The sequence below is a fragment of the Sinocyclocheilus anshuiensis genome, unplaced genomic scaffold, assembly GCF_001515605.1.
Source record: "Sinocyclocheilus anshuiensis isolate Anshui unplaced genomic scaffold, SAMN03320099.WGS_v1.1 scaffold366, whole genome shotgun sequence".
Taxonomy (NCBI): Eukaryota; Metazoa; Chordata; class Actinopteri; order Cypriniformes; family Cyprinidae; genus Sinocyclocheilus; species Sinocyclocheilus anshuiensis.
This window is the reverse complement of record NW_015547673.1, coordinates 219,399-233,236: the sequence shown is the minus strand read 5'-3', so window position 1 is coordinate 233,236 and position 13,838 is coordinate 219,399. Positions and strand designations below refer to the sequence as shown.

The 13,838-nt window shown below is 36.8% G+C and overlaps 1 protein-coding gene across 1 annotated transcript in view; it reads right to left on the bottom strand.

Annotated features, from left to right (window-relative positions):
• LOC107702826 (lysine-specific demethylase 5C-like) overlaps nucleotides 1-7,979 on the bottom strand; it is a 21,377-nt gene extending 13,398 nt beyond the window's left edge. The window contains exons 1-8 of the mRNA XM_016505242.1: nucleotides 7,504-7,979; nucleotides 5,580-5,730; nucleotides 5,245-5,322; nucleotides 5,005-5,127; nucleotides 4,625-4,795; nucleotides 3,875-4,009; nucleotides 933-1,053; nucleotides 592-839 (exon numbers count right to left, since the gene is read on the bottom strand). Coding sequence (XP_016360728.1) covers nucleotides 592-839; nucleotides 933-1,053; nucleotides 3,875-4,009; nucleotides 4,625-4,795; nucleotides 5,005-5,127; nucleotides 5,245-5,322; nucleotides 5,580-5,726 — 1,023 coding nt within the window. The 5' untranslated portion in view covers nucleotides 5,727-5,730; nucleotides 7,504-7,979. The remainder of the gene's footprint in view (nucleotides 1-591; nucleotides 840-932; nucleotides 1,054-3,874; nucleotides 4,010-4,624; nucleotides 4,796-5,004; nucleotides 5,128-5,244; nucleotides 5,323-5,579; nucleotides 5,731-7,503) is intronic.
• Between the last annotated feature and the right edge of the window lie 5,859 nt (nucleotides 7,980-13,838).

Genomic DNA, 13,838 nt, shown 5'->3' with positions numbered 1-13,838 from the left:
GTAAAATAATCCATGTGACATCAGGGGTTGAGAATAGCTACGAGAATACTTTTTGTGCACAAAAGAAAAAAAAAACGACTTTATTCAACAATTCGTCTCCTCCGCGTCACCCTGGTGCCATTTTGGAGAATATCCACTGAATGTAAACAGCGTATGCTGGATACGTTGTTTTCGTTCAAATCAAAGCGTAAACAACGTATTGTTTGCGTGACGCAGCTGACACAGAATAGCATAGTTGTTTACGTTCAGTGGATATTCTCCAAAATGGCACCAGGGTGACGCGGAGGAGACAAATTGTTGAATTAAGTCGTTATTTTTGTTTTGTAAAATTACGGTTGAACCCCTGATGACACATGGATTATTATACCGATCTCCTTGCTACGTTTCTGGACCTTGATCGTGGTAATTACATTGCTGTCTATGGGAGGGTCAGAGAGCTCTCAAAATTCATCAAAAATATCTTAATTTGTGTTCCGAAGATGAACGGAGGTCTTACGGGTTTAGAACGACATGAGGGTGAGTAATTAATGACAGAATTTTCATTTTTATGTGAACTAACCCTTTAAGCTCATACGTCTCTCTCAAACTTACAAACTGTGGGTTACTGAGGTTGCGTCGGAGCCTCATGGTCATCTTGGTGCAGGGTTCATCACCGGAGTCATTAGGATCATCAATGTGATTTTTGTCATCATCATCATCAACATCCTCCTTGACAATGAGATTTGGGGGTGGTGGGGGAATGTCTGGATCTGATTTTGTGACCGGCGTCTCTCCAGGTTCATCCTTCACAGAAGCACCGGCAGCGCTGTCCCGCACTATTACCGTCTGTGGCAGTTCATCTGGTGAAAATGCATAATGTGACACTTCAAATATTTATTTGTCCCATTTATAAAGAACAAAATCAAATTAAAATCAAAACCACAGACACAAACCTTTCTTCCGTGTCTTGTCTCGAGGTACAAGACCGAGCCCCATCATTTTTGGTCCAGCCCCATAGATCTGTAGCTTTTTCAGCTCAGGGTTCTTCTCTATGTCTTCCTCTGTAGGCTCCGGCTAATGGGCGTAAGTGAAATACTGTAAGTGAACTACAAGAACAGAGGTGACAAGAGGGTTTTCCTTTCCCTATCTTTATCACTAAAAGCCACAGTATAAAGCTTGTTTAGGATGGAACGTGACTTCCACTACACTAAACACAGCTTTTCCATGAGGGATCCCTGACTGTTCAGGATATTAACTTTTTACTACTTTACTACTGATTGAAAACCATTGATTTAGCAAAAATCGAGACATCACTGCAAACTGTTAAAGCAAGAGCAAACATGCATGAAGTTAGTTCTGTGCCAGACTTGACTGATATCAAGAGAAAAAAAGCAATTATTCACTCAAAGACAATTAATATTGAATGGCATTGCTGAATGGCAAAGGCTCTCATGAAACGATCCACTGCTAAAATGGCTAGGCAATAAAACTAGGCAATAGGCATATATTTATATTCAATAAATCTTCAATCAGTTAAATATTAAAATAGCCTCTGCTGTTAAGTATATTCAAAATGTGCAATGCAAAAAGAAAAATGTCAAAATCTATATATGTGTTTTCCATACTGATTTTCCCTAAACAAAACAGCATTAACATAATAAATGGCAATATTCACCTACATATATTTATACTAAAAAAATTAACACCTAAAAAAGCCACACAGGGCCTTTCATGAAAAATTGGGCGACAACTCGAAACAAATCTTTTGAACTGATTTATTGAAACAAATGCTTGAGTTCTGAATCCCGTTGTAGAAAATTATTTGAATGAATTCAAATGAATCAACTGTACCCATTTTTTTTTAAAGAGATGCTGTTAAGAATGCTTGAGTTCTGAATCCCGTTGTAGAAAATTATTTGAATGAATTCAAATGAATCAACTGTACCCTTTTTTTTTTAAAGAGATGCTGTTAAAACAGTTTTATTAATGTTCTCATACCTGGGAAAATTGATCTAATGACAGTCTAAGGAACTGCATTATTGATCATGTTTTACATCACCAGTAAAATCACTGCAGATACATCATAAATATCCAAAATATCACCAAGCCTTAACTTCTAAATGTCTCAAATATGCAGTAGCAAGGACACATATATAAGCATTGCCTAGACTGATGCCTGTCAAACACATCAATCCCAGTGTTTCTCTATGTGCTGTTCCTAAAACCTGTTAGTCTGAAAAACAATGCTTTGCTGTCATCATTAAGCAAAAACAACTAATTTCTGACATGTGGCAAAATGAACACTATATGATCCAGCCATTAAGAGAACAGCAGTGACAACAGATTATAGCAATCTTAGATTAGAAGTAATATGCAGCCCAGAGTGGGGTAACCAGTCCACCACCAAAGAGGAAATGTAAGCAAGCCAGCATTGCTAGAAGTGTGGCAAAACAAGCGAAGCAAAATGTGTTCGATGACTGAAGGACACTGAGGAAGATGGGATGGATGCAGAAAGAGATAAGCAAAAGCAAGAGCTGAAAGACGAGAAATGAGCTTCGATATAAAATTAGACACCCAGCTAAGCGTAAACAACAGCAAGAGGTCAAACAAGGGATTTTTTAAAGCATGAGAGAACGGCAGCAAAGAAGAAAGAAAGTGAGTGATAGGGAGGAAAGTAAAGAACAGTGGGAACGAGAGAGAGAGAGAGAGAGAGAGAGGCAGTACCGAGGATATTTGTCTACAAAACTTGCTTCAAGCATTGAAGCACATTCATTTATATAAAAAATTCAGTCGAGTAAGTCCAAACTTTTTTCTGGTAGTGTAAGCATTTTAGTTTTCTTTTTTATGTTAGAACTGGGATGTAAACCAACAGCATAACTGTTTCAAACTAAATATTAAGAGAGAGAGAGACAAGAGTTTGATTCAAGGGACGAGAAGGGAGGAGTTAACAACATGGTAACTTCCCTTATTGGAGTTACAAAAGGCTATATGTTACTGCTTTAAATATCATTATAATTTTAGTAATTCAGTTGTAGAGGAACCACAGAACTCTGAAAACTATAAAGACATCTGTGGTTATCTGATACTACAGATAAGTTTATTATCACTAATGCTATGAATCCATTGACCAAGCTAATGTAATGGGCAGGCAAATTAAAAAGCCAAACACCCACAAAATAAATGCTGGGAAAATCTTTGAAATGAAAGGGATGAGATATGCATTATGATGTAATGAAAATTTTAGGTTATGGGCAATGGTCTTAAAGAGACAAAACGTATTGACAACAAATGAAAGGCAGAAAGTGACAGAAAAAAAGACAGAGGGATGAGGGCAAGATGGACACAATGCTTTTTCTTTACAGCACAGGGAGCAAAGCATGCTGGGTAGTGCCTTGAAAGCATGGTCAGCGCTGATCCAAAAACGTTCATACATCTCAGAAAAACAGACAAAGCACATATTTGGATGGATCCATTATCCCCTGGACAGTTATACATACATTTACAGCAAAGGTTAAAGTCATCAATACTAAATATTGATTAAAAAATAAAGATTAGACTAGTTGATTTCGGAACAATTTAGTAAAATCTTTGTTAACAGGGAATTTTGTAAAATGTAAACACTAATTTTAACATAAATTATATAAATTGCATTTATCTGTAAATGTTACATGTGACATTATGCTGTTTTCAAAATCACTACACTGTTTTTGTTTTTCCATTTTGTTACAATTGGTAACAATTTACCAATTGTAAATTTAAAATTTAGAAGAAAAAAAAAAAACACTGATCAAATATTGTTAGACAAAATGAGCTAATGACACCACAATGAAATCCTGAGATTTAAAAAAAACAAAAACAAAGTTCACACACATACTGGTCCAGAAATGTCACTCACCTCAGGCTTAAGGCGATTGGCTCGTCGTCCATAACTGCTCATCTTGGATGGTGGGACTGATTGGCGGAGAGGAATGGAGTGGGGTTTGTATTCCCGGTCTATCTCATCACTGTCATACAGCCTGGGTTTGCATGGCTGAACATGCAGGACACACACATGTGTCAGCTTTATATTTGTAAAAGACATTTACATGCTCCACAGAATATTACTGAGAACATATAATAAGCACATTCAAATAAACCAAGACATGCACATTCCATTCTTGTGATTCGCTTCTGTCATTTCAGACAGTAATTTGATCAACTCATTAATTCTCATTTATGTCCTTAACAATAGCACACACAAAAAAAGAGACAAATTACAAAATGTAGGTCATGACTTCTCTTTAAATGATTTAGTAAAATCAAGCAATTGAAAAGTACATGTTTTAAAACTGCCTGTGTCTAATATCACACAGAATTACCCTGGTCTGGATATGCACTGAAATAAATGAAAGTACAGTTGTGGTAGTTGTTCCAAATAAGGTTTTACCTAAAATTCAGATAAATATGGGAATGTGATTCACGTTCCTGTATAGACCTGATGCTCACATATTCAAAATATGACCAAATTCTGATTATAGGAATCTGAAATACTAGAATATTTGTGTGCGTGTCAGCACATTCAATTAAAAATTATACTGCTACTCTTACTTAATGCAGAACAAGTGAATGTTTTCAAACAATAATGATAAATGGTCAAACACTGTACCGGTAAACTGGCTCCAGACTGGAACAACTCAAATGGATAGACAATCCTCTCATAGTGTGACCTCAGGAGAGAGCCAATGTTTTTGCCAGGAGGATAACCGAGTTTCTGTGCCACGCGTGCCCAGCGTCTCTCCTTACACACTGCCTCGAAACCCCCTTCGTCTGTTACAATCTACCACACAGGACATACAACATGTGAACTACAGACTCACATGAATGCCAACCTTTATGTCTTTCCAGTTTACGCTATTCTATAGATCAATGATTTTCTTAGGATGTGTTTACTTTAAAGTCTATAAAAGTTCTGTTGACCAACTCTCTTATCTTGCTTTCCTTACATCAAACAACTCTGTCAATTCTGTAAAAGACTGCAGTATTCACCTTGGCCAAGCTGAACAGATCCAGACTACGTCGCTCTATGTTGGGGATCTTCAGAGAGGATGCCTGGATCTCCCAGAACTTGGCAATTCTGTCCAGATAATTTAGCTTTACTCGTGTCTCGGCCTAAGCAAAAAACAAACAAACCAGATGTGTTAGTGCTTAGTCAACATAAGAATATGCGGGTCATGCTTCATGGAGTAAGACAGGCGAGTGATGAGTTCAACAGGATGCAGCTCTGACCTCAAGCTCATTGAGCCTCTGAATACGTGGTGTGAACCGGAAATTGTCCACCTCCACAGCAAAAGGTGGCTGCCAGTCCTGTAATGAAAAAAAAGGCTGTTTAAATAACCAAATGCAAGTCTTTTCATAATGGTCTAACCTTAAGGGAATATTTTACCCAAAAATGAAAATACTGAAGAATGTTGCAAGCCAAACAGTTTTAAGCACTGACTTTGATACTATGGGCAAAAAAAAAAAACACTTTGCTTTTCAGAATATCATTGTTTATGTTGTAAATACGATATAATGTCACACAGGTTTGGAACGACATCACAAAAAATGCAAGAGATGATTACAGGTGGTGGGCGAATCTTGCATATTCCAGACTTTTCTGCTATTGGACGGATTTTGGCAATATATCCCAGAGGATCGGCAAACTCCTCCCATGACGGTTCAAACACTGGACATTCCGGCGGCGGAACAAACTCCTCCCCTCCATCCATCGCTCTGAAAGCAACACAATTCAAGTTAAAATCAAATGCTTACGTTCACTTAAATCAAACAAAGTAACTCCTAAATCAAAAGCAAATACAATCACATTGGCCTTCTTTCATACAACACAAGCAGACTAAAAATCAATTATATAAATCATTCTCACTGAATGTGACACTTTATGCAAGTTTGCACATGCGGTTTTACAACACCTGAAATCATTCACCTTGTGTTTTATTAACAAGGTCCATTGTTTTTATTTAATGTGATTTATATCTATTTGATCATCTTTTGTTAGTTCATGTCTTAAAACATTACCATGATCAAATGACACTAACGGCCATGATATCTTTTAATCCCTATATTTAATAGTTCAGAGTTCACCCTAATGGATACCAGCACTTGATCCATATACGGCCAGCACAAAAGCATACGCGTCAAAATAAATCTAATTAATGTACATAAATCTGACAGAAAGGCCTTGATGTTGCATGCATTGAACTAATCGGGAAGTTTACAGCACAAAGGAAAAAGACCATCCCTCAAGCAGTTTGATATGAGGAATTGTAGAACAGAAACTTGTTCTCTAGCAGCACGTCTGGAAATCCACCTTTCTAACGAAACACAATACCCTTTCTAACTTCAGAAATCCCCTATTTTTTACTTTATCTACCTCTCAGTCTCAAACCAGACAAAATGGGGGAGGGAGGGAGGGAGTGAAACATTGTTCATTAGGCTTTGTCTGGAATACATAAATAGCCTAATCAAATGTGCGCCTTATAAAACAGTAAAATACCTTATATTACACATGCCATTCATTTACTACGTCTAAACCTTCTGCACTAGTAGCTTCCATGTTGTGTAAACAACAAACACGGATCACGTGACGGAAAACGTTCACACTTTATTTCCCAACCCAACAACGATGCCATCAACTTCTCGTTTTAACGGATCAATCATTATGAATTAATAATATGAACATGCATAATCCAAAACACCACCTGTCTCGCTCAAATGATGTTTTTATTATCTGACGTTTGGCTATTCAATTAGATGTACTTCTGACAAAGTCGTGACAGACAAGTTATAAATAAAATATTGCAGACAGTGGCTGTCTCGCAAATCCTAGTAAGCTGCCTACGTAAACAAACGACATTAAAATTAGACAAACAGCACATTCATATGATGGTCAAAAATGCTTTCTAGGGTACACAGCTCATGGTTTGAAGCCATACTCCCAAATGTCCTGTAGCTTTAGCCTGCTAACCGGCCTCAACTCGCGCTAGATTCGAGAACAGCTTTCAGATTCACAGATAATAGTCAACAGACCGTTAAAATGTGTTGAATTGACACTTTTGCGACTTTCTGGGGAAATGATGTGCCCTGGGGAATTGCTAAGAAAGCAGTTTTATAGAAGTAGCTGGTTAGCTATCCGGCTAACGATCAAAACAATAAAGCCTCACCGTCTGTTTGTCAGCAGACTCACGCCAAATCCAACAAACGACTTTTTTTATGTCAAAAGTACAACGAATCTCAAAATACCCGACTGTATGAAGGCATAAACATATTATAAATCCAGTAACAGGGTCAAACATTAGGACTCGATTTCCAAAGAATGGCTGAGTTGTGGAAACACGCAAGGGGTGAAGACAGTGTGAGATAGTGTAGTTGTCGCAGGTATTTGATGTGTGGCATTATATATCGGATATATCCGGTAAAACATAAACACTTGCGCTAAATCAACATACATTTAGCCATCAGTGCTGTGAATCTGAGCACCAGTCTTACATTTTTGCACTTGGTCTGAGTTCTTCTTACTCTTCGGTGTCGCCTCGGAATGATTAGTGCGCCGGTGTGCTTTATTATTTGTGTCTTTCTGGGTCTTGTTTGATGATCACGGGGTCTATTGTTCGGTGGAGGGTCAGTCTCTGGCTGGCAGTGGCTCTGCGGCCTCCACGATCAGCCCATCCCAGCACACACACATTCACACACTCTCGGTCGGTTAGAGGGATGATGATCGCGGAGGTCTTCGTTTCAACTAACGTTAACTCCTGAACGTCCCGCGTAAGCTGACGCTTTCCTTGTAATAACCGTTCCGTGCACAAAATACGCGTCGTTCCCAGTGTTTTCTTCCCTCGTCAGCTATCCACCGTTCATCCTGTCTGAACTACACGCCATCTTGGTTTCATCACGACCTAAGCACAACTCTCTCAAGATCCATTGATCTCAGTTGGGAAAACACGCACTTGACTGGATGCGAGCGCGGTCTCATCCCTCCACGCTTCTCGTTACATGTAAACTAGTCCCTGGACTCGTCCGATTTAACACCGAATGAGGTAAATTGTCGTACTGTATATAACAGTAAATGGGTATTGGTTTCAAGTGTATGTTAAAAATGGTCTATATATCATGTTATGTCGAATTGTGAGTAGTTGTACAAGTGATGCATGTAGACGAGCGGACGTGACGCGGAGTGATATTTCACCTCTTTCTTTGCGAAGTAGTTCCAGTGAGTAAAATTTGCGCAGAAGAGGTCAAAACGGGTAGCGACGACTAGTGGCAACACATCAAAACAACTCATTTAAAGGGATAGTCATTTCTGACGTCATTTATCAGTTCAATAAACAAATGCTTGAAGAAATTACAAACACTTTATCAGAGCTCAAAACAGTTTATCCTACAGACTTTATTCTAATGGGAGGTGACTGGAATATGACACCTGACGAATGGGAAGACAGATGGCCCACTAAATTTGACAGCTACCACTTTAACCATACAACATACAACCTCTCTGGGTTAAATGCAGAGCACTAATTCCTAGTATGGGTCACCATACTTGGCCACATGTCATGTCACCTCACTTAAACCTAATAACACCTGTAAATCTGTAAATACAAAGATAAAAGAAATAATAATTGAAATTGAAAATAATGCAGTAAATGGGAATTTGTAAAATATAGAATTAGAGAAAGTTCCATAACTTTTAGTAAGTTTAGTAAGGAGATTGCCTTGGAAAAAAGAAGAGAAGAATGTAACTTGTTCCTGTGATAAGGCACAATTAAACAGTGAATATAAAAACAAACTATTGATACTGCAGTCCAAATTAGACTATAGGCCTATGTATTGCAAAAGAGCTCAAAGAGCGTTTGTGAGATCGCGAGCAAAGTGGATAGACTAGAGCAGTGATGGGCAAACTTGGCCCTTCCAGGCCACTTTCCTGCAGAGATTTGATCCAACCCTGATATGACTCACCTGCCTGTAGCCTTATAGTATAGTCTTGAAGACAATGATTAGCTGGTTCAGGTGTGTTTGATTAGAGTTGGAGCTAAACTCTGAAGGAAAGTGACCTGGAAGGGCCAAGTTTGCCCACCCCTGGACTAGAGCAAGGAGAAAAGTAATTTTGAAGTACCTCGTACTTCAGTAATTTAGAGAAGAGAAGACAGGAAAATGTAAGGATAATAAAACTATTGAGAAGACAGTTTTCACATTTTATAATAATCTCTACACTTCTGCATATTCCCAACTAGATTCCTCAAATTTTCTAAATAGTATTAAAGACTTCATACCCAAGATTGATGATTCATTTAAAGAACTTTGTGAGTCAGATTTAAGAATTGAAGAACTGGATGATGTGAGTTTGGGATTATCATTGAATAAATCCCCGGGTACCGACAGGCTCACAGACGAATTTTATAGATTCTTTTGGTAAGATATAAGACGTTTGTTATTTAAGGCAATTCAAGAATGTATTGCAAAGAACGAATTAATGACAACCATGAAGCAAGGCCTAATAATACTTATTCCTATGGCAAAGACAAAAGATTGTTAGATAATTTAAGACCCATCACGCTTCTTAACACTGATTATAAATTATTATCGGGAATTATTGCAGCCAGAATGAAAAAAGGCCTGCCCCAGATAATAAATAAAACCCAATCTGGCATCCTTGCTGGAAGATCTATTCATAATAACATACGATTGGTACTAGATTTTATTGATTACAGTCATACATTTGTAGATCAGGGTTTCATTGTAGGCTATTTTTAGATTTCTATAGCTTTCGATTCGGTAGAACATCCCTTTATTTTCGAAACTTTAAATCATTTTGGTTTTGGACAGAAATTCACAAATTTAATTAGTCTACTTTACAATGATATCAACAGCTGTGTATCTTTGGAACATGGCACATGTTCATGATTTACAGTCAAGAGGGGCATTAGACAGGGCTGCAACAGCTCGCCTTTATTATTTATATTGGTTGCTGAACTACTGTCTATCATGATTAGAATGAATAAATCTGATGGCTTTAACATCATGGGAAAACACATTATAATAAGTCAGTTTGCAGACGATACAACTCTATTTCTAAAAGATGAAAGGCAGATCTCTACAGCGTTAGATTCAATCAGTAAATTCTCGAAAGCATCAGGTGTTACATTGAACATTAATAAATGTGAAATTCTTGCTTTGAATAATCAACCGGCTCGCTTAATTGAGAATATACAGGTTAAAACAGAAGTCAAATATTTGGGCATCACGGTCGCCAGACACAAAGAAGTAAGGGAAAAAGAAAACATTCTTAGAAATATTGATAAATGTAAAGCAATATTGAATTCCTGGTTACAAAGGGATATAACAATTTTTGGGTTTTACTATCCAAGATGGAGAGTATATCAAGAGCTATTTACCCTGCCTTTTCATTAGAAATGTCAGATAACATGATCAAATTAATAAACAAGATAAATTTCAATTTTATTTGGAAGGATAAATGCCATTGCATTAGAAAAGCTGACGTGATTAGGAGTATTGAAGATGGTGGCATGAATGTTATAGATTTTTCTGTGATGAATGGTGTACTAAAACTGAAATGGTTGAAGTCCTTTGTTTGTCACAAAGATTCTTTTTGGTTTAGCATCCCAAATGCAATTTTTCAAAAGATGGGTGGAATTGAGTTTCTATTGCGTTGTGACTATGATTTATACAAATTACCTGTAAAATTATCTGATTTCCACCAGCAAGTTCTTCTGTACTGGAACCTAATGTTTAAACACAACTTTACACCACATAATACACCTTTGTGGAACAACAGATATATTCTGAGTAATAGGAAATCATTGTTTTTAGGTACTTGGATGGAAAAAGGTATATGGGCGGTAAGTCATTTGATGGATAATTTTGGTAATTTGTTGTATTTGTCGTAATTATGTCCCCACTGGATGCAACAAATACCTCGTTTATAATGGAAAAATGTCGGAGGATTTCGATATAAGCCAAGAGGTGACTGGTTCTCCTTTGCTAAAGTAAGGACACTTTGCTTCCTTTGCTCCTATAAACAAACTTGCGAGACTAGCATACACCTTCCGTCGGAACGGCTTCCGCAGTATGAAAGATAACGGAAGTGAGAGAAAAGTGTTTATTACGTTTGAAATATGGATAGATGGAATCTGACAGCTCTCTGACCCTCCCATAGACAGCAAGGATCCTTACACGATCAAGGCCCAGAAACATAGCCATATAATCCATGTAACATCAGGGGTTCAACTGTAATTTTACAAAGCTACGAGAATACTTTTTTTGCGCAAAAGGAAAAAACCCCCCGACTTTATTCAACAATTCGTCTCCGCCTCACCCTAGCACCATTTTGGAGAGTATCCACTGAAATTGCGTATGCGCCACGCGGATACGTTGTTTTTGTTCAAATCAAAGCATCACATGGATTATTTTACCGATCTCCTTGCTATGTTTCTGGACCTTGATCGTGGTAGTTCCCTTGCTGACTATGGGAGGGTCAGAGAGCTCTCAGAATTCATCAAAAATATCTTCATTTGTGTTCCGAAGATGAACGGAGGTCTTACGGGGTTTTGAACGACATGAGGGTGGGTAATTAATGACAGAATTTCCATTTTTGGGTGAACTATCCCTTTAAGTCTGTAATGATTAATTTCAACTAATACATTGGGTTGGATCAGATCAGATCAAATTAAACTTGGAATTTCACTCCTTTTTCTATCAATTAGGCAGTGTGTTATTTCTGTTTATATAAACAGGTCATTAATGTATTATTTAATTTTAAGCACAGTTTTAAACATATAAAGTTGTAATATATTCATATGTAAACATAATAAAATTTTACATTAAATTGTTTAAAATATGAATAGTAATTAGGTTTTGCAAACAAGATAAAATGTACTATACCGTTTTGATATATATGTAGATAAATAAATATCTACAGTATTTAACCATCTCCCAGTTAAAAAAAAATATATATATAATTAAAATAATAATAATAAATAAATAAAATACATAAACATCATTAAACAACAGAACAATTGAATGTTCAATAGAACACGGAGTTGCTTTGTTCGGCAAAACTATTTTCTCATTACACAATGATTTGAGTGAGCAATACTTCTTGACCAGTTCAAGAGCTTAAATAAACTTGACAATTGCTGGTCCAGGGATTTTTATGGTGAGTCAGAATGAATATATCAACTCTTACAGGGATAGTTAACCCAGATATGAAAATCTCTCATCATTTACTCACCTCATGTTGTTGCACTCACGTTGTCACCATTTACTTTCATTTTGGAAAAAGATGCAATGAAAGTGAATGGTGATTGAGGCTGTCGTTTCCTAGAAATCTCTTTTGTGTTCCACATAAGAAAATCATACAGATATGGAGAAACATATGGGCGAGTAAATTAATTTTAATTTTGGGGTTAATTATTCCCCTTAAAGATGATGTACTGTAGTTTAAAATTATAGATTTATACATTAAAAAAATTATATTTATATGATCTTAATCAAAATACCTGAAAAAAGACAAACAGAACAATGAGTTGTGTCAAGACACATTATATATTTTTACTCATATTAGGCAATAAATATTCACATCTCTCTGAATTTGCTTAATTTCATATATTATCTGTACACAAATAAGATGACTTCATATACCTTTTTTCAAAATTACACTTCAATCTGCTTTGACATACACACTTGTACAAGTTTACAGATAAAATTAATTTTCTTGGATCAAAATAAATATGCAATAATCATCATCTACACTTAATGCCACCTCCCCATACACATTCACACACACACACTATACACCTTTGACACTTCCCATTCCACTGCCAATATTAAATCATACTACGACAGTCTATGTACAGTTTGTTACAGAGCTCAGTAAATACAGACATACTCATGCAATAAAATTCACAGCGGGAAGATGGACAGTTAATAAAAAAGATTATGGGAATCATTAAATAAAGTAAATGCAAAGTTATGATTTTCTAATCTTTATATTCTCTCTCATCTCACATTGGTATCTGGCTGTGTGTATGTAACCATATGTAACTGGATCCCCATTTTCATTTATACTGTGCTATTATTTAGTGTGGAGTGCTGATCATATGTAATTAGCATATTCAGGAGCACATAGAAAGAGATGGCGTTTTGAAAGGGTAGCAAAAGAACATAAATATCTTGCCCACAATAACTGAGCATCACATCAAGACAAATAATACTGAGCATCTGCATTAAGCCCAGTCCAGAAATATATAACAGCACTTGAGATCACATTATGCATCCACACAAACAAAAACTTCAAGCAGTACTTACACTAGGGCCTTACTTAAAGGGGTCATATGATGCGATTTCAATTTGTCCTTTCTCTTTGGAGTGTTACAAGCTCTTGGTGCATAAAGAAGATCTGTAAAGTTGCAAAGACTAAAGTCTCAAATCCAAAGAGATATTCTTTATAAAAGTTAAGAGTCAACCACGCCTACCTAAAACGGCTCGTTCTAACACGCCCCCACATATCTACATCACGATGTGGGAAGATTTGCATAACGCCGCCCAAACGTTCACGCAAAGAAAGAAGGCGTAACTTTTATTCTCGCTGTAGTATTGTTGTTGCAAGAACATAAATATCTTACACACAATAACTGAGCATCACATCAAGACAAATAATACTGAGCATCTGCATTAAGCCCAGTCCAGAAATATATAACAGCACTTGAGATCACATTATGCATCCACACAAACAAAAACTTCAAGCAGTACTTACACTAGGGCCTTACTTAAAGGGGTCATATGATGCGATTTCAATTTGTCCTTTCTCT